At 35.4% G+C, this 26044-nt stretch overlaps 2 protein-coding genes and 1 long non-coding RNA gene across 3 annotated transcripts in view; all 3 read left to right on the forward strand.

Moving 5' to 3' along the window:
• LOC137177249 (uncharacterized) overlaps nt 1-15094 on the forward strand; it is a 185633-nt gene extending 170539 nt beyond the window's left edge. The window contains exons 10-11 of the mRNA XM_067583427.1: nt 13525-13611; nt 13746-15094. Coding sequence (XP_067439528.1) covers nt 13525-13611; nt 13746-13789 — 131 coding nt within the window. The 3' untranslated portion in view covers nt 13790-15094. The remainder of the gene's footprint in view (nt 1-13524; nt 13612-13745) is intronic.
• Nucleotides 15095-18621: 3527 nt separating this feature from the next.
• LOC137176971 (uncharacterized) lies at nt 18622-18813 on the forward strand. The gene is made up of 2 exons (XR_010925912.1): nt 18622-18692; nt 18783-18813. It is a non-coding gene; the product is annotated as an uncharacterized lncRNA (long non-coding RNA).
• Nucleotides 18814-20373: 1560 nt separating this feature from the next.
• LOC137176732 (uncharacterized) lies at nt 20374-24322 on the forward strand. Its single transcript, XM_067582613.1, has 8 exons — nt 20374-20398; nt 21131-21256; nt 21348-21419; nt 21677-21763; nt 22330-22343; nt 22487-22619; nt 23321-23382; nt 23492-24322. The coding sequence occupies exons 1-8, from the start codon at nt 20374-20376 to the stop codon at nt 23612-23614; spliced, it is 642 nt and encodes a 213-aa protein (XP_067438714.1). The 3' UTR covers nt 23615-24322.
• The last annotated feature ends 1722 nt before the right edge of the window (nt 24323-26044 follow it).

Here is a 26044-nt window from a genome sequence, read left to right on the forward strand (position 1 = left end):
ACTAATAATACCAATAAATAAATAAAATTTGACAAAACATAACATTTCTTTCCAGAAGAGTCGCCGTTTTTTGTCCTGTTTTAAAAATTGATGCAAAATGAGTGATTAACATGAAGACACATGACACAGGACAAGACAGTCCTATAAATACCACCTAACCCTCTCCTCTTCTTCTGCTGTCGTATTCTGCGCTTCACGTACATCAGTCTAAATTCTCAGAATACAAGATGAAGCTACCGTCAGATATCAGCCGTTTCGTTTCTTGATGGACAAAACCGTTACTCCAAAAAACTTGGACAAATGTCGAAATTCTATCAAAGTCAACTCACCATGGATCACAAACTGCAAATCCACACATGCGATTCGGATGAAGATTTGTTTGAAACCGGCTCTCCTCCAGCCACAACACAGCAGTCAGACCAAAGCCAAGCATCCCAGTGGAGCCACTGCACTCAACGGTGTACATACTGGCCTCGTGGGCACCTCCACACATGCTCCCCTAATGTGACTCCCTGCTTCCCGGCAGATCTCAGGCCTCCTCACCTCCGTCAGCATGGGCCAAAAGACCGTGGACACGACAGTTATAGCCGCGGGAGCAGGCAGCCTCAACTTCTCCTCATCACGCTTCCAGGTTCATCGCCATAGCCAATCATCGCCAGAGTCGGCAAGCATGACATCACAGACCCACTGCTGCCTCCACGGCCACAGCCTGCATCATCATCAATTTTAAGTCATTACTGGCAGCAGGATACCAGGCTCTTATTATCCTGTCCCCCATTTATCGGGTTTCTGTGACTGGCACCGGGTTGCCAATTTCTTATTCTATTCTCCATCAATTTCGTTTCACCTCTTTAGTAAATCTGATTACCGGCACCGTCTTGCCTTTCACTAATACAACTAATCTAATGTCACTTCAGTAAATTCTATCGTTATTCGTACTGGATTGCAAATTAATAATGCAACTAATAAAACATCTTTTCAGTAATGGCTGTCATTACATGCACTGGGTTGCAAGTTACTCCAACTACAACATCATTTGATAACATTCATAATTACTGGCACCAGGTAGCCAGTTACCAATTTACGTCACCTCAGTAAGGTCCATTGTTATGTGTATCAGGTTGCTAGTTAATATACTATTGATCTAAAGTCACTTTAATAATGACCACCATTACACGCACTGGGTTGCAAGTTAATAATACAACTAATCTAATATCACTTCAGTAGCATCTGCTGTTACATGCACCGGGTTGCAAGTTGTTGATACAACTAATCTAATGTCTCTCAGTATCATCTGCTATTACATGCACCAGGATGTAAGTTACTAATATAACTAATCTAAAGTCTCTTCAGTAACGTCTGCTATTATGTGCACCAGGTTGCAAACTACTAATACAACTAATCCAACGTCATTTTGGTATCGTCTGCTGTTACATGTACTGCATTGCAAGTTAGTAATAGAACTAATGTAACATCAATTTCATAATTTCCATCGTTATGCGCACCTGGTTGCCAATTACTAATAAAACTGATCTAAAGTCACATGAGTAATGTTCTGCCATTACAAGCACCAGGTAGCAAGTTTATCAACACCAACACCAGCAGCTTACATTATCCAGGGCGAACGACACCGGGATGTCAGTGCCCCCCACCATCCAGCTGCAGCAATCTCAACAGCCAGCCTTATCAGGGGAACCTGGCACCGGGATGCCAGCGCCTCCCTGTCGCCCACTTCCAGTAACCTCAACAGCTGGCTATGGTCAGGGTATCTGGCACCGGGATGCCAGCGCCCCTGCCACTGACTTCCAGCAACCTCAGCAGCTGGCTATAATTGGAGCATCTGGCACCGAGATGCCAGCGCCCCTGCCACTGACTTCCAGCAACCTCAGTAGCAGCCTATAGTCGGGGCATCTGGCACTGGGATACCAGCACCCCCTGCCATCCAGCAGCGGCAATCTCAGCAGCTAGCCTTATGAGGGGAACCTGGCACCAGGATACCAGTGCCCCCCACCATCCAGCTGCAGCAATCTCAACAGCCTGCCTTATGAGGGGAACCTGGCATCGGGATGCCAGCGCCCCCTACTGCCCCCTTCCAGTAACTGCAGCCGCCAAGTCGAGTCAGGGCATCTGGCACCGTGATGCCAGCGCCCCCCGCTGCCCACTCCCAACAATTATGGCAGACATGCCCCAGACAACATGAGCTCTTACTAGATGCTGTTCTTTCTGCTGGTTTTCGGGGGTTTCCATGGTAGATGATGGTTCTCTCTAAATGGTCAGCTGAGATCACACAGTTGCAGAAAATTCTTTAAAACATCTCCAGCTACTCATGAGATCTACTCAGCATCATTGCTTCACAACATATACAGTATAACCTACCCGTCGTTCGATCTCATCACAATGACAGTTTCATTACCTACGTCCCCTCTGTGATGGCCATCATACACTTACCATCCAATGTTTACCTTAGAGGCATCAACTTCTTCTGTAAACTCCTAATCTCATGATCTCCAATCATTCTCATTTAATTTCACTCCTCAGAGAACTTTTACGCCAAGAGTGAGCTAAAAATTCTTGCTGCCTTCCTCTTACTGCCAACTTGCTGTCAGTCAGCATCCACACCATCTACTCCAGATATTGCATTACTCACGTTGCTCATAATTTAGAAGTCATGTTCTCACTTGCATTCCTCAGTTTGCTCATATGCTCCGAATTCACTGCCTCAACTCTTCACTCTGACCCAAGCTGCCATGCCCGCTTTTCAGACTTATCTTATGTCTAAGATGACACCTTCTCACTCTCTCTCAACCCAACTGGTCAATGCAGATGGCCGCCCACCTAGAGCCCAGTTCTGATCGAGGTTTCTTCCCGTTAACGGGGAATTTTTCTTCGCCACCATCGCCAAGTGCTTGCTCATGGGGTAATGTTGGGGGTTCATCTGCCACATAATCTACTTGTCTGGCATTTCTCCCGTTCATTTCGCCAGACACTCCTTCAGGATCAGAGCCGCCACTTCAGCCTTCATACAATTCATGGCCATTGTTCCTCCCAAACGTATCGTCGCTACACCCATTCAGATCTCAAAAATCTCAGATCTGCTCAATCTTATCTTAAGTAACTGGAGGTTTTTGGGCGTCCGCTGTTGCCCGGGTGCTACGGCGGATTCCCCATAGGCTTCCCCACAACACGGCCAGCAACCAGAAGAACTATGCACATCAATTGTTTTCCTTATTAAATCATCCAAACGCATTTTGATGATGGTGTGGTCCTTGCTAGTGAATTTCTATTCATAAAGCAGAGCAGGGGAATGACAGACACATTTCTACACATACATAGAAGTTCCTCAGTCAAATTATAGGTCAGTAACAACATAAGATAAATCATGTAACTAATAATACCAATAAATGAATGAAATTTGACAAAACATAACATTTTTTTCCAGAAAAGTAGCCATTTTTTATACTTTTTAAAAAAATGATATTGCAAAATGAGTCATTCACATGAAGACACATGACAGAGAACAAGACAAGAGGGACAAACAACAAAACAACAACAAAAAAACTGGCTTAAAACTTTTAGATTTTCTTATTGTAATACTCACACGTGTGTGTTTTTTGTGCTTTCTCAATTTCGTAGATCACTAAAGGATGCATAAAAGTTTTCCACATCAATTGAAAAAAAAGTGAAATCAGACACATTGTTGTTGTTGATTTAGTAATGTGATGTTTTCCTAACAGACAAATGAAGTTTTAGTCATCAATCATACTGCTGTTAGTTTTAACAGAAAATTAAAACATATATTCTGACAAATGGATTTAATTGCAACTTAATACTGACAAAGACATATCTGACCAACATTTGTTTGAATAGCAGCAGTTAAAAAACTTCTAATATGGATTCACTGTGTGATAGATGCATCATGGTTGTGACAATTCTTTATTTATTTCACAGAGCATCTTGAATGGAGGAGAGAGGGTAAGAACAACTTTTTTTCTTGAACCGTTATAACTGCAGTAAACTAGAAGTTTGACTGTCTGACAGATGTATTGTGGTTGTGACAATTCTTTTATCATTTAATACTGATCTCAACAATGTCTGAGGTCCATAAAACATCCACCCAGGACCTGGAAACTCTCAATGTATTTAATGGAAATATGACAATAATTAGTTTATTTTCTTAATGTCAGCTCACAAAAAAAGGAAGAAGACAATTACAGAAAGAGAAAATAATAACAACATACATTATATTAAACATACATGATACTATTCAGTTATAGGAGTGGCGAAAATTGGATTTAAGAGGTGAAGCGTCGACCAAGAACCACAACGTCCCTGATTCATGTTTGATTAGGAACCTTTATTGATTGTTGTTCTCCATCTCTCTCTCCCTCCGTCCCTCATTTTCTCTCATCTCCTCATTGATACTAATCAATAAAAGCATAGAACGCCCAAAAGTGTATTACTTAAATAAAATCTGAATGATTCTTTGGAATAATGAGATAACCTGACCAGGCAAGTCTTCAGCTGTACTGCAGAGACTGTGTGTTGTCACTAAACTAAAACGTATGACTCATTACATTTTCTTTGGCTGATTCTTCCTCACCTCTGACAACATTGTCAGAGTATTAGGAAAAGCCATCTCTCATGACTCTACACATATTGTCCACTCAGTTAATACTATTAATATTGTTATATTTGTTAATGAGAACCTGTGTTTGTAAAGGCCACCTTCAACATCTGTAATTAATTCAGGTATTTAATCTCTACAACTTTCTCAACTAAACAAAACCACCAGATAAAAGAGCAGTTATGAATGTTACAAATGTGTTATTAATACCCATGTTGCACAAGTTTGACATTCACAAAAGAAAATGTAACTTATAAAACCTAATTATGAAACAAAACATGATTAATGAAGAATTCCAGTGAGTTAACACACCCTTATTTATCTTCAATACAGGAGAAGCTGCTGAAAGGAGATGGCAAGGTAAGATAGAACATTTTCACATTGGACCTATTAGTCTTTAATAATTTTAGAGTATTTAACATGACAATATTTTAAATAATGTTCTGTTTTCATGCATCCAGCACTTTAAAAGTAATTAATATCCAGACTTTTACAAGCAAAAACAAATGCATTCAATGTACTTTTTTTTAATTGCTGAATTTTAAAAATCAATGAAATAAAAAGTCTCAAATTGGACACATTGTTAGTTGTTGTTGATTTAGTAATGTGATGTTTTCCTAACAGACAAATGAAGTTTTACAGTCATCAATCACACTGATGTTAGTTTTAACAGATAAAATTAAAACATGTATTCTGACAAATAGATTTATTTACAACTAAATACTGACAAAGACATATCTGACCAACATTTGTTTGAATAGCAGCAGTTAAAAAACTTCTAATATGGATTCACTGTGTGATAGATGCATCATGGTTGTGACAATTCTTTATTTATTTCACAGAGTTCCTAGAAAGGTTGGATACGGGTAAGAACAACTAATGTTTTTTCTTGAACTGTTATAACTGCAGTAAACCAGAAGTTTCACTGTCTGACAGATGTATTGTGGTTGTGACAATTCTTTTATCATTTAATACTGATCTCAACAATTTCTGAGATCAATAAAACATCCACCCAGGACCTGGAAACTCTCAATCTATTTGATGGAAATATGACAATAATTAGTTTATTTTTTAGTGTCAAATCACAAAAAAAGAAAGAAGACAATTACAGAAAGAGAAAATAATAACAACATACATTATATTAAACATACATGATACTATTCAGTTATAGGAGTGGCAAAAATTGGATTTAAGAGGTGAAGCGTCGACCATGAACCACAACGTCCCTGATTCATGTTTGATTAGGAACCTTTATTGATTGTTGTTCTCCATCTCTCTCTCCCCCCGTCCCTCATTTTCTGTCATCTCCTCATTGATACTAATCAATAAAAGCATAGAACGCCCAAAAGTGTATTACTTAAATAAAATCTGAATGATTCTTTGGAATAATGAGATAACCTGCATCCTGTGATGTGAGTGTACGTGGGGGAATGTGAGGTCTGAGAAGTTTTGACAGGTCAGGAGGTAATAGGTAGCAGTTTGTAGTTTGACTTGAATGAAACCGTAAACCAGTGAATCAGAAGAATTGTAGCAGCTGCATTTTGGACTTGTTGGACCTTTTTAATAGTACAGAATACAAGACCTGAATGACCATGAATGAGAATTTCTGCATCTGACTGTGTTAGAAATGGGTGAACTTGGACGATGTGTCAGAGGTGGAAGAAAACTACTTTAATGATGTTGCTGATGTGTCCCTCAAATCTAAGATAAATGAAATTACAGGACTTCTTTATCTCTTCTTGCACTGTGACAGATTATTATTTTCTATATATAAAGCAGAGCAGGAGAATGACAGACACATTTTTTACACATACATAGCAGTTCCACAGTCAAATTATAAGTCGGGGACAATATAACAAGATAGATCATATAACTAATAATACCAATAAATAAATAAAATTTGAGGAAACATAAACAATTTTCAGAAAAGTAGCTGTTTTTTGTGCTTTTTAAAAAATTGATGGTGCAAAATGAGTGATGAACATGAAGACACATGACACAGGACAAGACGAGAGGGACAGACAACAAAACACCAACAAAAAACTGGATTAAAACTTTTAGATTTTCTTATTGTAATACACACATGTGTGTGTGTTTTGTGCTTTTTCAATTTCGTAGATCACTAAGGGATGCATAAAAGTTTTCCACATCAATTGAAAAAAAGTCTCATACTGGACACATTGTTAGTTGTTGTTGATTTAGTAATGTGATGTTTTCAGACAAATGAAGTTTTACAGTCATCAATCATACTGCTGTTAGTTTTAACAGATAAAATGAAAACATGTATTCTTACAAATAGATTTATTTGCAACTAAATACTGACAAAGACATATCCGACCAACATTTGTTTGAATAGCAGCAGTTAAAAAACTTCTAATATGGATTCACTGTGTGATAGATGCATCATGGTTGTGACAATTCTTTATTTATTTCACAGAGTATTTTGCAAGGAGGAGAGAGGGTAAGAACAACTAATTTCTTTTTTCTTGAACTGTTATAACTGCAGTAAACTAGAAGTTTGACTGTCTGACAGATGTATTGTGGTTGTGACAATTCTTTTATCATTTAATACTGATCTCAACAATTTCTGAGGTCCATAAAACATCCACCCAGGACCTGGAAACTCTCAATCTATTTAATGCAAATATGACAATAATTAGTTTATTTTTTAGTGTCAAATCACAAAAAAGAAAGAAGACGATTACAGAAAGAGAAAATAATAACAACATACATTATATTAAACATACATGATACTATTCAGTTATAGGAGTGGCAAAAATTGGATTTAAGAGGTGAAGCGTCGACCATGAACCACAACGTCCCTGATTCATGTTTGATTAGAGACCTTTATTGATTGTTGTTCTCCATCTCTCTCTGAATGTAAATGAAATTACAGGACTTCTTTATCTCTTGTGTTTAGTGGCAACATCAGAAGACAACTTCCTAATCAGAGCTGAAAATGTAAAGTAGAGGTTCATTGATTAACACACTGAAAGGCACCAGAGACAGTCTGCCTTTCTGTATCTGTATGTCTGAAGTCTTTGAAGCCATAAAAAAGCCTTGAAGGTTCGATATTTAAAAGATCAAGACCAGGCGAGTCTTCAGCTGTACTGCAGAGACTGTGTGTTGTCACTAAACTAAAACGTATGACTCATTACATTTTCTTTGGCTGATTCTTCCTCACCTCTGACAACATTGTCAGAGTATTAGGAAAACCCATCTCTCATGACTCTACACATATTGTCCACTCTGTTAATACTATTAATATTGTTATATTTGTTAATGAGAAGCTGTGTTTGTAAAGGCCACCTTCAACATCTGTAATTAATTCAGGTATTTAATCTCTACAACTTTCTCAACTAAACAAAACCACCAGATAAGAGCAGTTATGAATGTTACAAATGTATTATTAATACCCATGTTGCACAAGTTTGACATTCACAAAAGAAAATGTAACTTATAAAACCTAATTATGAAACAAAACATGATTAATGAAGAATTCCAGTGAGTTAACACACACTTATTCATTTTCAATACAGGAGAAGCTGCTGAAAGGAGATGGCAAGGTAAGATAGAACATTTTCACATTGGTCACCTATTTGTCTTTAATAATTTTAGAGTATTTAACATGACAATATTTTAAATAATGTTCTGTTTTCATGCATCCAGCACTTAAAATTAATTAATATCTAAACTTTTACAAGCAAAAACCAGTGTTTCAAATGCATTCAATGTACTTTATTTTTTTAATTACTGAATTTTAAAAATCAATGAAATAGAAAAATCTCAAATTGGACACATTGTTAGTTGTTGTTGATTTAGTAATGTGATGTTTTCCTAACAGACAAATGAAGTTTTACAGTCATCAATCATACTGCTGTTAGTTTTAACAGATAAAATGAAAACATGTATTCTGACAAATAGATTTATTTGCAACTAAATACTGACAAAGACATATCTGACCAACATTTGTTTGAATAGCAGCAGTTAAAAAAACTTCTAATATGGATTCACTGTGTGATAGATGCATCATGGTTGTGACAATTCTTTATTTATTTCACAGAGTTCCTAAAAAGGAGGGATCTGGGTAAGAACAACTCTTTTTCTTGAACCGTTATAACTGCAGTAAACTAGAAGTTTGACTGTCTGACAGATGTATTGTGGTTGTGACAATTCTTTTATCATTTAATACTGATCTCAACAATTTCTGAGGTCCATAAAACATCCACCCAGGACCTGGAAACTCTCAATCTATTTAATGCAAATATGACAATAATTAGTTTATTTTTTAGTGTCAAATCACAACAAAGAAAGAAGACAATTACAGACAGAGAAAATAATAACAACATACATTATATTAAACATACATGATACTATTCAGTTATAGGAGTGACAAAAATTGGATTTAAGAGGTGAAGCGTCGACCATGAACCACAACGTCCCTGATTCATGTTTGATTAGGAACCTTTATTGATTGTTGTTCTCCATCTCTCTCTGAATGTAAATGAAATTACAGGACTTCTTTATCTCTTCTGCTTAGTGGCAACATCAGAAGACAACTTCCTAATCAGAGCTGAAAATGTAAAGTAGAGGTTCATTGATTAACACACTGAAAGGCACCAGAGACAGTCTGCCTTTCTGTATCTGTATGTCTGAAGTCTTTGAAGCCATAAAAAAGCCTTGAAGGTTCGATATTTAAAAGGTCAAGACCAGGCGAGTCTTCAGCTGTACTGCAGAGACTGTGTGTTGTCACTAAACTAAAACGTATGACTCATTACATTTTCTTTGGCTGATTCTTCCTCACCTCTGACAACATTGTCAGAGTATTAGGAAAACCCATCTCTCATGACTCTACACATATTGTCCACTCTGTTAATACTATTAATATTGTTATATTTGTTAATGAGAAGCTGTGTTTGTAAAGGCCACCTTCAACATCTGTAATTAATTCAGGTATTTAATCTCTACAACTTCCTCAACTAAACAAAACCACCAGATAAAAGAGCAGTTATGAATGTTACAAATGTATTATTAATACCCATGTTGCACAAGTTTGACATTCACAAAAGAAAATGTAACTTATAAAACCTAAATATGAAACAAAACATGATTAATGAAGAATTGCAGTGAGTTAACACACACTTATTCATCCTCAATACAGGAAAAGCTGCTGAAAGGAAATGGCAAGGTAAGATAGAACATTTTCATATTGGTCACCTATTTGTCTTTAATAATTTTAGAGTATTGAACATGACAATATTTTAAATAATGTTCTGTTTTCATGCATCCAGCACTTAAAATTAATTAATATATAAACCTTTACAAGCAAAAACCAGTGTTTCAAATGCATTCAATGTACTTTTTTTTAAATTGCTGAATTTTAAAAATCAATTAATTAAAAAAGTCTCAAATTGGACACATTGTTAGTTGTTGTTGATTTAGTAATGTGATGTTTTCCTAACAGACAAATGAAGTTTTACAGTCATCAATCATACTGCTGTTAGTTTTAACAGATAAAATGAAAACATGTATTCTGACAAATAGATTTATTTGCAACTAAATACTGACAAAGACATATCTGACCAACATTTGTTTGAATAGCAGCAGTTAAAAAACTTCTAATATGGATTCACTGTGTGATAGATGCATCATGGTTGTGACAATTCTTTATTCATTTCACAGAGTATCTAGAAAGGAGGAGAAAGAGTAAGAACAACTTTTTTTTTTCTTAAACTGTTATAACTGCAGTAAACTAGAAGTTTGACTGTCTGACAGATGTATTGTGGTTGTGACAATTCTTTTATCATTTAATACTGATCTCAACAATTTCTGAGGTTCATAAAACATCCACCCAGGACCTGGAAACTCTCAATCTATTTAATGGAAATAGGACACTAATTTGTTTATTTTTTAGTGTCAAATCACAAAAAAAGAAAGAAGACAATTACAGAAAGAGAAAATAATAACAACATACATTATATTAAACATACATGATAGTATTCAGTTATAGGAGTGGCAAAAATTGGATTTAAGAGGTGAAGCGTTGACCATGAACCACAACGTCCCTGATTCATGTTTGATTAGGAACCTTTATTGATTGTTGTTCTCCATCTCTCTCTAAATGTAAATTAAATTACAGGTCTTCTTTATCTCTTCTGCTTAGTGGCAACATCAGAAGACAACTTCCTTATCAGAGCTGAAAATGTAAAGTAGAGGTTCATTGATAAACACACTGAAAGGCACCAGAGACAGTCTGCCTTTCTGTATCTGTATGCCTGAAGTCTTTGAAGCCATAAAAAAGTCTTGAAGGTTCGATATTTAAAAGGTCAAGACCAGGCGAGTCTTCAGCTGTACTGCAGAGACTGTGTGTTGTCACTAAACTAAAACGTATGACTCATTACATTTTCTTTGGCTGATTCTTCCTCACCTCTGAGAACATTGTCAGAGTATTAGGAAAACCCATCTCTCATGACTCTACACATATTGTCCACTCTGTTAATACTATTAATATTGTTATATTTGTTAATGAGAACCTGTGTTTGTAAAGGCCACCTTCAACATCTGTAATTAATTCAGGTATTTAATCTCTACAACTTTCTCAACTAAACAAAACCACCAGATAAAAGAGCAGTTATGAATGTTACAAATGTATTATTAATACCCATGTTGCACAAGTTTGACATTCACAAAAGAAAATGTAACTCATGACACCTAAATATGAAACAAAACATGATTAATGAAGAATTGCAGTGAGTTAACACACACTTATTCATCTTCTATACAGGAGAAGCTACTGAAAGGAACTGGAAAGGTAAGATAGAACATTTTCTCATTGGTCACCTATTTGTCTTTAATAATTTTAGAGTATTTTACATGACAATATTTTAAATAATGTTCTGTTTTCATGCATCCAGCACTTAAAAGTAATTAATATCTAAACTTTTACAAGCAAAAAGCAGTGTTTCAAATGCATTCAATGTACTTTTTTTTAAATTGCTGAATTTTAAAAATCAATTAAATCAAAAAGTCTCAAATTGGACACATTGTTAGTTGTTGTTGATTTAGTAATGTGATGTTTTCCTAACAGACAAATGAAGTTTTACAGTCATCAATCATACTGCTGTTAGTTTTAACAGATAAAATTAAAACATGAATTCTGACAAATAGATTTATTTGCACATAAATACTGACAAAGACATATCTGACCAACATTTGTTTGAATAGCAGCAGTTAAAAAACTTCTAATATGGATTCACTGTGTGATATGCATCATGGTTGTAACAATTCTTTATTTCACAGAGCACCTAGAAAGGTTGGATACGGGTAAGAACATCTTTTTTTTTCTTAAACTGTTATAACTGCAGTAAACTAGAAGTTTGACTGTCTGACAGATGTATTGTGGTTGTGACAATTCTTTTATCATTTAATACTGATCTCAACAATTTCTGAGGTCCATAAAACATCCACCCAGGACCTGGAAACTCTCAATGTATTTAATGGAAATATGACAATAATTAGTTTATTTTTAGTGTCAAATCACAACAAAGAAAGAAGACAATAACAGAAAGAGAAAATAAGAACAACATACATTATATTAAACATACATGATACTATTCAGTTATAGGAGTGGCAAAAATTGGATTTAAGAGGTGAAGCGTCGACCATGAACCACAACGTCCCTGATTCATGTTTGATTAGGGACCTTTATTGATTGTTGTTCTCCATCTCTCTCTCCCCCCGTCCCTCATTTTCTGTCATCTCTTCACTGATACTAATCAATAAAAGCATAGGACGCCCAAAAAGTTATTACTTAAATAAAATGTGAATGGTGTAATCTTTGGAATAATGAGATAACCTGCATCCTGTGATGTGAGTGTTCGTGGGGGAATGTGAGGTCTGAGAAGTTTTGACAGGTCAGGAGGTAATAGGTAGCAGTTTGTAGTTTGACTTGAATGAAACCGTAAACCAGTGAATCAGAAGAATTGTAACAGCTGCATTTTGGACTTGTTGGATCTTTTTAATAGTACAGAATACAAGACCTGAATGACCATGAATGAGAATTTCTGCATCTGACTGTGTTAGAAATGGGTGAACTTGGACAATGTGTCAGAGGTGGAAGAAAACTACTTTAGTGATGTTGCTGATGTGTCCCTCAAATCTAAGATAAATGAAATTACAGGACACAGGATCTCTTCTTGCACTGTGACAGATTATTATTTTCTATTTATAAAGCAGAGCAGGGGAATGACAGACACATTTTTACACATACATAGCAGTTCCACAGTCAAATTATAAGTCAGTAACAATACAACAAGATAGATCATGTAATTAATCATACCAATAAATAAACAAAATTTGACAAAACAATTATAACAACTATTTTTTTTTCCAGAAGAGACGCAGTGTTTTGTGCTTTTTAAAAAATTGATAGAGCAAAATGGGTGATGAACATGAAGACACATGACACAGGACAAGACAAGAGGGACAAACAACAAAACAACAATAAACTGGATTAAAACATTTAGATTTTCGCATTGTAACACACGCATGTGTGTGTTTTTTGTGCTTTTTCCATTGGGGATCACTAAGGGATGCATAAAAGCGTCATCATGTTTTTATTTAAAAAGTCTAATTGGACACATTGTTACTTGATGATTTAGTTATGTGATGTTTTCCTAACAAACAAATGAAGTTTTACAGTCATCAATCATACTGCTGTTAGTTTTAACAGATAAAATTAAAACATGTATTCTGACAAATAGATTTATTTGCAACTAAATACTGACAAAGACATATCTGACCAACATTTGTTTGAATAGCAGCAGTTAAAAAACTTCTAATATGGATTCACTGTGTGATAGATGCATCATGGTTGTGACAATTCTTTATTTATTTCACAGAGATGTCAGAAATGCTTCCACCTGTTGAAAACCCATCCACCCAGGACCCGATATCTGTTGTGACCCAAGACCCCAGTAATGAAACTGGTGAGAGAAACATTATTGAATCCAGTCAGAATGATGCCAAAAGTTACAGCAGCAACAGCAGTAAACTAAAACTCTGTGTGACCTGCATGTATTAGATGTATTGTAATTCTGATAGTTCTTTTATCATTTTACAGAGGAGTCACCAATGATTCCTGATAACGCTGAAACACGCTGCTGATGGATGAACAGACAGCAGATCCAGAAGATGAGGCCCAAAGCTGAAGTACTTTGGGTTTGTTTTTACTAAAAAAAACCCTGCAGGATTATACCAAACAACAGATTTGTTGTCTGTTTGTTGTAACTGCTTTGGGCTGATCCTTCCCAACAGATGTGACTACAAGCAGGGTTAAATGCTGACAGCTGTGAGCAGGACTGTGTGAAATACCTGCAGCCAGGTGGAGGTTTGTGGTTGTGCATCTATAAATTAATTTATTAAGTTGGCAGTTATTGTGTTTTTGTTCACCCAGATGTCTTGATTTTACATTTTGCTCTGTTTCATTGTCTCTTTCATGAGCTGTAGTTTAGTTTTTAGTGTCTTTAACTTAGATTTAAGTCTAAAAAAGAAAAGAAGAAACTTTAGTTAGTTTGTGATGCCTTTGAACTCATAATATCAATACCAACATGAGCATTTGGTGGCACAATATTAAGACTCAGTGTCACTGTAAAGATGTAATTTTTTTATTGTAGAGAAATACACTCGACTATGCAGGATGTGTTAAAACAGCCCAGAAACTAAACAGTTTACAAATGGAAACTCATGTTGTTGTGTGTTACAGCCTAAACATTTGATCAGATATAATTTATTCTTTGATCAATCCTTACTTGAAATTTTTTTTATACTTACTGTTTTTTTTCATACTTCTAAGTGAACTTCTTAAGAAAGCTTAGAGTAACAAGAATCATCCAACCTTCACCAGAGCCAAATTAAATACAGTACATATCCAGTTTATGAGGGTCAGATGATTACTGGCTTCTACAGGAAGTTCTGAGGTCTGAGGAACATTTTAAACTGCTAACATGCCAAAGAGAAGAAACAAGTTATTGATTGTGGAGGTAAAAACTTCTGCAGATGATCCAGAACGCGGCGGCACGTCTGGTTTTCAACCAGCCCAAAACAGCACACGTCACCCTGCTGTTCATGTCCCTCCACTGGCTCCCAGTTGCTGCCAGCATCAAATTTAAAACTTTGACACTCGCTTATAAAACACCAACTTAAACAGCTCCCACCTACCTGAACTCTCTCATTCAGGTCTACACTCCCTCCTGCTCACTACGCTCTGCCAATGAAAGGTGCCTGGTACCACAACAGGGCTCTAAGTCACTACTAGACTCTTGTCTTCTGTAGTTCCTCGGTGGTGGAACGAGTTACCAAACTCTGTTCAATCTGCAGAGTCCCTCAATCTTTAAGAAAAGACTGAAGACCCAGCTCTTTCACAAACACCTCTGCACTTGATGGACTGAAGGAAGAGAGAAAACAAAACAATTAAACAAAAAATCTGCTTCTATGCACTCTATGTATTTCCTCTGTGCACTGCCTGTTGGCATCTACATCCTATTGGACTCAAACTTAGTTTCATGGTACTTAACTGGTGTTGTTCTCTCCTGACTAGATCCTTGTTTGTGTTGTATCAGCTCTCAGATGTACGTCGCTTTGGATTAAAGCGTCTGCTAAATGAAATTTGTAAATTGTAAAAAATGGTCCCTGGAAGAGAACAGTTTTATTCCTATAATGTAAAATGTCTCAGGTTTTTAAATGTTGTTACAAGCTGCTGCTGCTGCTGCTGCTGATGATGATGTCAGCACTTGTGTTTTGTTTCTTTTCTTGATGCTTTTTATGTTCTATGTAAAAAAAAAACTTTGAATTGCCTTGTTTTTGAAATGTGCTGTACAAATAAACTTGCCTTGTTCTCACAGTATGACATCTTTATTTATGTTTTTTGGTTACAAACAGAGGTAAGTGTACTGTAAGAATATGGGGATCATATTTTGATATTCTATTATAACTAAACATCTTTATTTAAGATTTCAGGGGCAGCGTATTTTAATAGACCAACATCCTCTATCAAATAATGCTCCCACTACAGAATCATTTTATATTACATCACTACTCACTCCATGTATACTGTAAGAATAAGGGGAGAAAGTTGAAATATTCTATTATAACATCTTTATTATTATGACCCCAAAGACAATAAAATGTTCTATAAATTTTAATTTCATGTGGAGAAATAAAACCTACTATATTTAAAATCCCAGCTAGTTAAAAGGTGTTTTAAAAGCTTTAGATTTTGAGTTGCTTGTCAGAATAAACTGGATTAGGAAATATCTCTCTATGTGGTTTCACATAACAGCAACTCCACACATTCTGTATGAGTAAATAAATCATGATACACTACAAATGTTTGATTTATAAGAAAGCAAAACCTTTTACCAACTATTCACTCACATATAGTATATGTAATGTATAAATGTGTATAAAGTCTCGACAGCAAGGTTACATAGATTGACAGTGGTGCACTATATTGACTCCTGAATCATTTCTCACTATTGTAGTCTTACTTGGAATTATTTGTATATTTGTATAATATATAATTACTTATATTATACACATGAAAATGGTGGTTTAGGTTGAATGTCTTTCATTGCTTGATCATAGTTTGAAAGCTTCAGCGATACAAAGATTGTATAATAATGCTAATTGGTTTTCATCCAAGTTTTTATGTCTCCAAGTGGTTCATTTGTGGGAAAGATTTTATCTTTTTTTTTTTTAATGTTATCTCAACCTTCGATGAAAAATGTGTTAACCTCTTGTTCTAATTTTTCCCCATTTTTTATAAATTCAGTGTTCAGCTTTGTGTATCAGAACTTTGTTTTTTCTTCTTTCCTCTCCCATTAATCATCTCACGACCCCTCAGATTTATCTCCTGACCCTTTGGAGGGGCCCCAGCCCCTAGGTTGGGAACCACTGGACTAAACTAGCTAACTGTATATAAAGTAGTTGAAACTAGCTCCACCTCCAGCAGCTACAACAGTAACATGCTGCTCTAACACTGATGCTTCACTATTAATAATCTAATGATGTCATATATAATAATATATCAGTCAGAGGGACCAAACCACTACTTTTACTGCAATACTTTAACTACATCAAGCTCATAATACTTATGTACTTTAACTGCAATACTTTAACTACATCAAGCTCATAATACTTATGTACTTTTACTGCAATACTTTAACTACATCAAGCTCATAATACTTATGTACTTTTACTGCAATACTTTAACTACATCAAGCTCATAATACGTATGTACTTTTACTGCAATACTTTAACTACATCAAGCTTATAATACTTATGTACTTTTACTTAAGTAGGATTTGTCATGCAGGACTTTTACTTGTAATGGAGTATTACTGTATAGTGTACTTAAGTAAAGGATCTGAGCACTTCTTCCACCGCTTGTGTCAGTTGAATATCTTTTGGACTCTACTCAGACTAAATAAACATGGCTGTCAACTCTGGGAACTAGTGACGGGCCTTTTTCATTAATTTCTAACATTTCATAGACTTGACACTTGTGTGATCAACTAAAACTAATCAATACATGAATCAGAAGTGGTTTATTGCTTGTTCTCATGGTCAGTCCAGCAGGAGAGGGAGAATCTATTTAAATAGAGAATTCTGTTTTCTCAGTAAGATGTTACTGATCTTTTGGTTTAATTCCACAAAGGAGGATGAACAATGATTATATGATGTCGATGGTCGCATGTGGCTTCTGCCCCTCCATTACTGCAGCAGCGAAAATGAAAATACTGTATTTTACCATCAAATCTTACAGTAGCCTACTGTTAATGTCTGTTCTTGGTTTTGGCTTCGGCTTCAGAAAGCATCAAAATTTACAGTGTTTTACCGTATTTAGAAAGAACAGTACTTTACTGTTAGGATTTGGCCGTATTTTTACAGAAAGTTATTACAGTGTATGTGTGTGTATGTGTGTGTGCAGCAGCTGCCGCTGTGTGCGCGACGTGCATGTTGTGGTTAAAGCCTCTGATTGGTCAGCCTGCAGCTTCAGTTGCTGCAGTGTATCTGCAAGGATCATGAATGCAGTTTCATTAATTTCTGTGCTGATATCATTCCAACTCATTCAGGGAAGCCCTCAATCTGATCTAACAAAGCACAGGAATTGTCATTTAAATGCGCAGTTTTAAAGGGGTGGCCGGGGTAGCCAGTGCCACCCCTACAATCTGACTGGCCACCACAGATGCCACGCCAAAATGTCTGCCGCCTCACCGGCTTCCACCTTGCTGTGGGGCGGGTGTTTGGCTCTGTCTGTCACTGTCTCATTTAATGGGAATCACTTCATTGACAACCAGTACTAGGAAACTCAACCTAAGGGCCCATCTCATCGGCGTTTCTGTGAGCAGCGTCACATCCAGGTGACTACTGTTTGCGTTTACTAACGTTACGCAAAATAGAGTGAAATAGAGGAATTATCCGTCCGGGAGTGAAGAAAGAGAAAGAAGAGAAAAGAAAGCAGGACAGTGGTAAGTGGAGCATATAATAATGAATGATGATAAATGATGATTGATAATAGTAAATGGGAAGCCAAAAAGTTAGTTAGCAAAGATATATGATGTCATGTAACATGCAAGCTAGCTAGCTAACGTTTTAGGAGTTGGTAAGAACTTGACTAATGCTATCTAGCGAGCTAACAGAGTTTAGCTTGTTAGCTATTTACCTTGAGATTACATGAGACTGATTACAATCTAATGTAAACTAAAGAAATAGTTTTAGCTTTGGAAAGGCTTGTGAAGCCAGCCTGTGAAACTGATTAAAGTTAAGTAAATCAAATGAAATTAATCAAAAATATGATATGACAGGATAATATAAATTAATAAGGCCATAAGAAATATTTAAGATTAATTTCAGGAATTCCTATGAACTCATTCTGAATATACTTTGTGAATATTGCTGCTTAGTATCATAGAGTAGCCATTTCTTATCTCTCCACGGGAACATTGGTGAAGTTCCTATCAACAAAAACAGGGAACCAGTCCCCCTCCAGGTCCTGATCCTGATGAATGTGAGTTCATTGCATCCTAATGGTGTTGATGAGATACGTCATGCTTTTCTAAAAATCATCATGACAAAATGTTCCGCGTTATTTTTTCAGGTCCATCAACTTCCACCATCTCCAGCACTTTAGCAACAGCAACACCACCATCCATAACTAAATGTATTTATTACTGTTAAGTAGTCAGATAAGAAGATTATTATATATGTTTTTTCTGCTAACATTAGTGTGAAAAATGTTTAAGCTAGATGTTGATGAGCGCTGATGTCATACTGTGGGAAGAGAAAGAACATTTAGAGTTAGCTTTGAATTCATTTGCACTTGTTATTTATATTTATTTGTTTACTTTTTTACTTTATACTTTTAAATTGTTTACATTTCTTATTTCATCTTATTTCGTTAACATTAAACTATGTGTTTTTAGGAGTTTATTACATTTGATTTTCGCTGTTAATATAAATGTGTCAAAATAAAAATGTTTAGATTCCATAAATGCTTTTTGATTAATATCTGATTATTTAACAGGTGTTCTGGGGAACATAATGCCAACAAAAGTTGGTCAGATGGGCCCCGTGGGATCTTCTGTCTGGGGCCCCATCAGTCCTCACCCCTTCCCCAAACAATCTGTAGCTGTTGGGTTATAATTATTACAGCTGCTGCTGATATGAACATGCCACTTGTTTAATCCAGATAAGAGATAAATACAAATACTGTAGAATATCTGCACTTGTTAATCACATGCCTATTACTTCCACATAGAAGTGCTGCTTGTGCTGTTGTTGACGTTGCACTGTTCTCTCATCTATGTTTCTGATATCTCTGATTGCACATCAACAAAACATTGTTTTCTTACTGCATCAGTCATCGGCCTTGTTATCATCCCCAAATCATAACATACATTAGCTTATCATAATAATCATAATTATTTTTGCTGTTCTTATTTAATTTGAACATTTCTGTGTAGCACACTTTTCTTGCAAACTTATTTAATTATAGCAGAGGTATAGTTTCCATGAAGTCAGTTTATTATTATTATTATTGTTATTTCAGAGTCGCCTACCTTTTGGTAAAAGGTCTCATCAGCTCTTTGAATGGCTTGTTATAGATCCATGACCACAAATACTTGCACAGGTTTAGTTACAGGTCAGAGCATTAATTATATAATAAAGGAACCTGAAGATGGAAATACAGAAGGTGGTAATGGTAATTCAATCAGGAGAGACTCAGTTTCTATGTAAGTGAATGTTATTTATTTAACATTGAAAGGTGGGCATGTCATAATGAATCTTAGCTCTGTGATGCTAAAAGTTGAAGATTGATGGGTGGATGTCATTATAATATCTGTTTAAACTGGTTGGTTCAAGGCTGCATAAGCACACATCATATTTTGTTTTACAGGAAGAAATTGATTGGATTTTGATACAAGAATACAAAAAAAATGATTTTTATTTATTAATTTATTTATTTGGTATATATTGTTAAATAGGTGCACAATATGACCGGGGATGTGATCTAAAAGGGTTTAAAAGGCATTTTTCATTTCATCTCGACTTTAAACAGAGAAACTTGCATTCACTTGTTTTTAATTTATTTTATTTTACAGCAGAACCACTCTACAGGAAAATAGGTGACAAAGCTGATCTCACACCAGCCTCTGTGGTGAATCCCATCAAGAGCATAGTGTAGAAACATGGACCCATTATTGCTGTGGGGTGGTACAGAGGCAGGACTTTCTCCTACCAACACTTCAAAGGTACCACTTTAATCTAAATCAAGGTGTTTGGTAGCCAGAGATCAATGATTTTATACATTAGTTTGAAGTTTTTGATACATTTAGGTTGAAATTTTGGTTTAAATTGGGAGTCTGAAATATTTTTCAGTTGGACATTAATTATATTTTTAGGAATTCTCTTGCAGTATTTAATGAGTTTATCCCAGATATTTTGGCTAAATTAATGGATTATATTATAATCGAGGGGTTTTGAATGTGTTTTCTGCATGAATTGAGTTTATTTTAAGGAGTATAACCCATTAAATTTGAAATACAATTACTGCAGACCCTGAATTTTCACCTTTATTAAAATGTTAAGGCCCATTAAAAATATACTGTTAAATAAGGTTCACTTTCATGTGTTTTGGTCAACAAGCCCTTAAATTGTGCAGATTATCCCTAAATATCTGAGGATGTTGCAATCCAAAGATTTATTAATTCATTATCTCTGTAAAACCCAATTAAATACCTTAATTACATAATTGTCAATGGATAAATGAAAAGAATTCAGGTTATAAAAAAGGGATTCACTTGCTTTTCTGTGGGAAATCAAAACTAGACTTTTTATGTATGAAAATCATCTGTTTAGTGTTTTAAAGTGCATATTTCTCCAGCTGCCCACTCATAAGTGACCAACAAAATCCCTGTTTAGAAGCTAAAATTGTGCATTTTGCAGATCGTTGTATACTGAACACTTTAACTGGAGCGCTGACGATCACAGGACTGACTCCAGACGACAGCGGCAGCTACACAGTAGAGATCAACAACAAAGTCACCAGCAAGACTCAACTCCTGGTTATCTGTAAGTGGAGGAATTGTGTATGAAGTTTGTCTTAGTTTATAAAAAACGGCCCTAAATTCAAAGGAAATGTTTTTGTTTGATTGTCTATCAGCTCCTGTCTCTAAACCCACCATCTCCTTATCGTGTGAGTCTGAGATGACCTACTGTGTCCTCACCTGTAGTGGCAACACCACAGACGCTGAACCAGTCACCTACTTTTAAAGTGTGATATGACCACGACTACTAAAAAAGAAGATAACTGAGACTTTCTTCAACTTGCTTCATGCTGTATTCACTTGGCACAACTATAAATCCTCCTGAAGTGTAAAACAAATACATTTTCTTTAACTATTTTAATAATTTATGAACAGTCATGAACAAGAGATTGCATGACTGTTACAGGTGTATTGTAGTCATGATAGTTCCTTTATCGTTTGACAGAGAGGTCAACAACAAGTCCAGATGTCCCTGAAACATCCACCCAGGACCTGGAAACTGCTGAGTCACCAGATCCCAGCAATGAAACTGGTGAGAGAAATATTATTGTAACCAGTTGTAATCTATTGAAGGCCAAATAAAGAAGTTTATTTTCAATGTTAAATCACAATGTCTCACTTTACAAAAAGTGCTCTCTGTATACGCGTCTGCTTGGGAGTATATTAAGGCCTTAAGGCAGACAGTGAACAGTAAAAACAATTGAGAATAATGCACACAAGAAAAAAAAATTATTAACATGTAATAAAATAAAATAGATTTAAAGTTATAATAATAATGAAATAGAGTGAAATAAAAACTAGATCAAAGAAAAAACAATGAAAAAAACAAAGATAAATAAAATTAATGTGAGATAAAAAATATATAATATTAATAATAATGAAATAAAAAGACAATATAATTTTACAGCATTAATACAATAAAATAAGTGAATAAAATAGTAAAGTAAATAATGTCTATAAATCATTCTTAATCTAAAGCCAGGCTAAAGAGCTTTTAAGTTATATCTGAAGATATCAACACCTCCATCATCTTTGTTAAATATCTACCAAACATCTGAACATGTGATATGTTTTCTTCTTTGTCTCCTTCTCATGTAGAAACCAACGATCAGGTGTGTTTCTGGACAGAGAAGATGCTGAGTCATGAGAAGTGGAGATTAAACCCACTTTAATACAGTATTTATACAAACTTTTTATCTTTCCACTGATAAAAGAAAACTTCTATATTTTTATTAAGTTGTATCTGTGTGTGTAGAGGAAGCCTTGCAGGAATTACAATGAAGGTGGCTGTTGGAAAGGTGACAGTTGCCACTACAGACATGTTTGCGAGTTCGCCCTGAAAGGAAACTGTCCCAACGGATCCAACTGTCGGCTGAAACACCCCGGAGGTGATTATGGGAAAATAGGAAAAATCCTTCCTATTGTAAAAATAAAGGTTTGGAAAGGGAATGGGTTATATAAGAGGCTTGTCCATTGGATAAAAAGAACAGAAGTTAATGAAATAAACATTTAGAGGTTTTAGACTCTTATTTATGAAGCAAAATAACTACAGTATTACATTCTTAATTCATTTTACAGCAGGCAGCAGTGTTGCTGTACCTGAATGTTGTTCAGCAGTACAGAGCTGATAAATGTTAAGTTAGATTACTTAAAGCTGCTGTATGGATTATCTGCTGTTGTTAGTGATTGTAAATACAATATTCACTCTCTATTTAACTTTTCTTTTGGTCTCCACCAACTAATGAGAAAAATATTCAGCTAAATGTTCCACTTTATTCACTGAGTCGTCACTAACTTTGTCTGCTGTTACAGTACCTGCTGGGCAGGTAGCATATAGAAGGTTTATCAGAGCTTTTAAGAAAAAACAACAATGAACTAAAAGAGGCAAAAAAAGCTCTAGAGCTGAGAGTAACTGCAGAATTCTTTATAGGTTTGTCATTATGATCGATATCTTTCACATCACACAGTCATTTGATACATTATTCATATAAAAATATAGATTAGTGCAGCTTTAATGCCCCTTAAAAATAAAATAATAATCACTGTTAGTGTTTTTAAATGTTTCATCTTGCTCTATTTCATCAAGCAGGCACCAAACCACAATGGCAGTTTGAGGGAGACAATGGGACATGGTATGAGTTCATATACAAGGTAAGTTATCTGCAGAGTGGACTTCATATCTAGCTGAGAAACTTTATTCGTCTCTGAATAATAAATACATTTCAGCATTATTATGATTTGAATGGCCTTTTTTCTGCAGAGGGGCACAACTGAATGTTCAGTAAACAGTGATGAAATCGAGAGGAAGTACCAGAAAAACCCCAAGAGCAAAATGCCCTTCACAGTGAACAGAAACTACTACGAGCTGGACTTTGAAGGTTGAGTTATGCTTTAAATATTGTGATAAGAGAAAAAAATCACAAAGTTAAATTTCTTTAAAGTTGTCTGGAAAGAATTATGCAATTTGGAACTAATTGTGTGTGAAATAGAGACCGCTATCAGAGTTTAGTTAGTTGTGGTGAGTTTAAAGTAGCTGTTGATGCCCAGAGGAATTTCCTTGAAAGAACTGCTCCATTTAAACCCAACGAAATATTCATGAATTATTCATTTATCACTGGTAATGTTATTCCTACAAGATGGTGAATTGTATGCTAGCCTGTAGAGAAATTTCCCCTTTTTGCATCTTCAGCAGACCTGATCTACGCTGTAAAAGACTCTATGTTACACTTAAAGGAATATAATTTCATATTTTTGGAAATTCATTTATTTGTTTTTTGCCAAGAGTTAGATGAGACAATTGATGTACTACCCTCATATTAGTGGAAAAAGTCGAAACATGGCTTTGTGATTCAGGGTTGATGTTGAATAATGTTAAAATTAGAAGATAACTCCTTTAGAGAAGTTGAATTAGTTTTCTCTCCGCATTCCCCATTGTGATACGTTAGCCTGGAGTCACACTTCAAGCCACTATTTCTCAACAATATTGTTTTATTTTTATTATCATTCATTATTTTTATTTATTACTTTATGCTTTATTGTGTGTCAAGACGTTTAGCTTTGAATAAATAAAAATAAATAATGTTTTCATTTATCCTAAGATGTTGTGTGATTTCTTTGAGCAACAGTAAACAGAGGTCACTGCTTGGAGAAGAAGCTTAAATTCAAGCTTTAATGTTTCCTCCGGACACTAAAGGTTATTTGTGGAAGGTGGTGCCCAGACGAGGTTTTATATTAATAAAAGTATTAATGTTCCAACATGAACAGTGGAAATTAAACATGATTACATGTGTAGTATTTATATTCAAACATGTGCAATGTGGGAGGGGAACCCCAGTCTGTAGGGGCTTGACTGAGTGACGTCAGCTGTGCTCCAAGATCATAGTGGTTGTACTGACACTGGCACTGTGATGGTCAGGAAAGAGTAGAGCAGCCAGACTAAATGCACACACAAGATAAACTCTTATATGAATATGTCATTTTGGAATGAGTAGTAAATTCATGCACTGATCAACAACATCTGTTATCAGGATGTGAGAGGAAAAAGTATTATGAAAGGCAAAACATGTCTTATTCCACCACCTGGTTCACACACACAAAAAGGTGGAGCATAGAAAACCATCACATACAGTATGTACTGTATGAAGGATAACTCTCATCAATAAAGTATTTTGGTTTAGTTTCTGTGTCTATTAGTGAACCTACATGAACTGAGAGCAGAGCGAGCTTAGTGCCAACACAAGAGGATGAACACCAGGGTTCAGATAAAAGTAATAGTAATAGTATGACTATCATCATTGAATATCTTCATCATCATCATCTGACCAGGGCTCAGTGGTCACAACTGTCTGAAGTACAAAAATAAATGCAAATACTTAAAAAATGAGAACTTGCTGCCAGTAGAAATGTCTCCTGGTCACTCAGTGTCTGAACAGTCCACTTACAAACTGTGGATTAATGGTTATAAATATGTCGATGCTTGTCAAACAGCTCATTTTTAGCAGTAACATGCAGACACCAATATATCACATTCTGATATCTGATGTTGGAGGACATCAATTGAAATAAACTGTGCTGACAGTGGTAAACAACCCTGTTATTATTTGGACTGTAGAGCTGATCCAGCTGTGCCAACATAAATATATATATATATATATATATATATATATATATATATATATATATATATATATATATATATATATATATATATATATATATATATATATATATATATATATATATACAGGGATGACACAACGGCTTCATCAAAGTTTATCTGTAACACATCAAAAAATCAACAACTTGATAAAAACAAGACAGTTTTTGTAAAAAGCCTTTTGTTAAAACACATTTCTCTACTACATTGTATTTGTATTTGCTTCATCATACTGTAGACACAGTCAAACAAACATGTTTCATCAGCTGACATGTAAACACTTTAAACTGTTAACCTCTGTACCTCTCCCCGACAGAAACACAAGTTATTGTTATTCAATGCATTTACCATAAAGATGAGAATAGGTGTGCACTCCAAATTTAGGGGCAGGTACCTGAGGACAGGCTGATTAGCAGGATGAGACACACCTGGGCCTGGTGTGCCCCATGTATGAAGCTGGAGAAGCTGCCAGCTCAGAGCACATGGAAAAGACAGGAGTTTGTTGGGAAATGTTTTGTTTTTCAAGATAAGAAGTTACTGTTCTCTACAGGTGAGGAGTCTGAACTTGCAGGTAACGTTACTGTTAAAAATTAACTGTGTTGAGCCCTCACAAGCTTTGAAATGTTAGCTTAGTTTTTGATAGACTACATCAAAATA

This window comes from Thunnus thynnus, chromosome 24 (assembly GCF_963924715.1).
Source record: "Thunnus thynnus chromosome 24, fThuThy2.1, whole genome shotgun sequence".
Classification (NCBI taxonomy): Eukaryota; Metazoa; Chordata; class Actinopteri; order Scombriformes; family Scombridae; genus Thunnus; species Thunnus thynnus.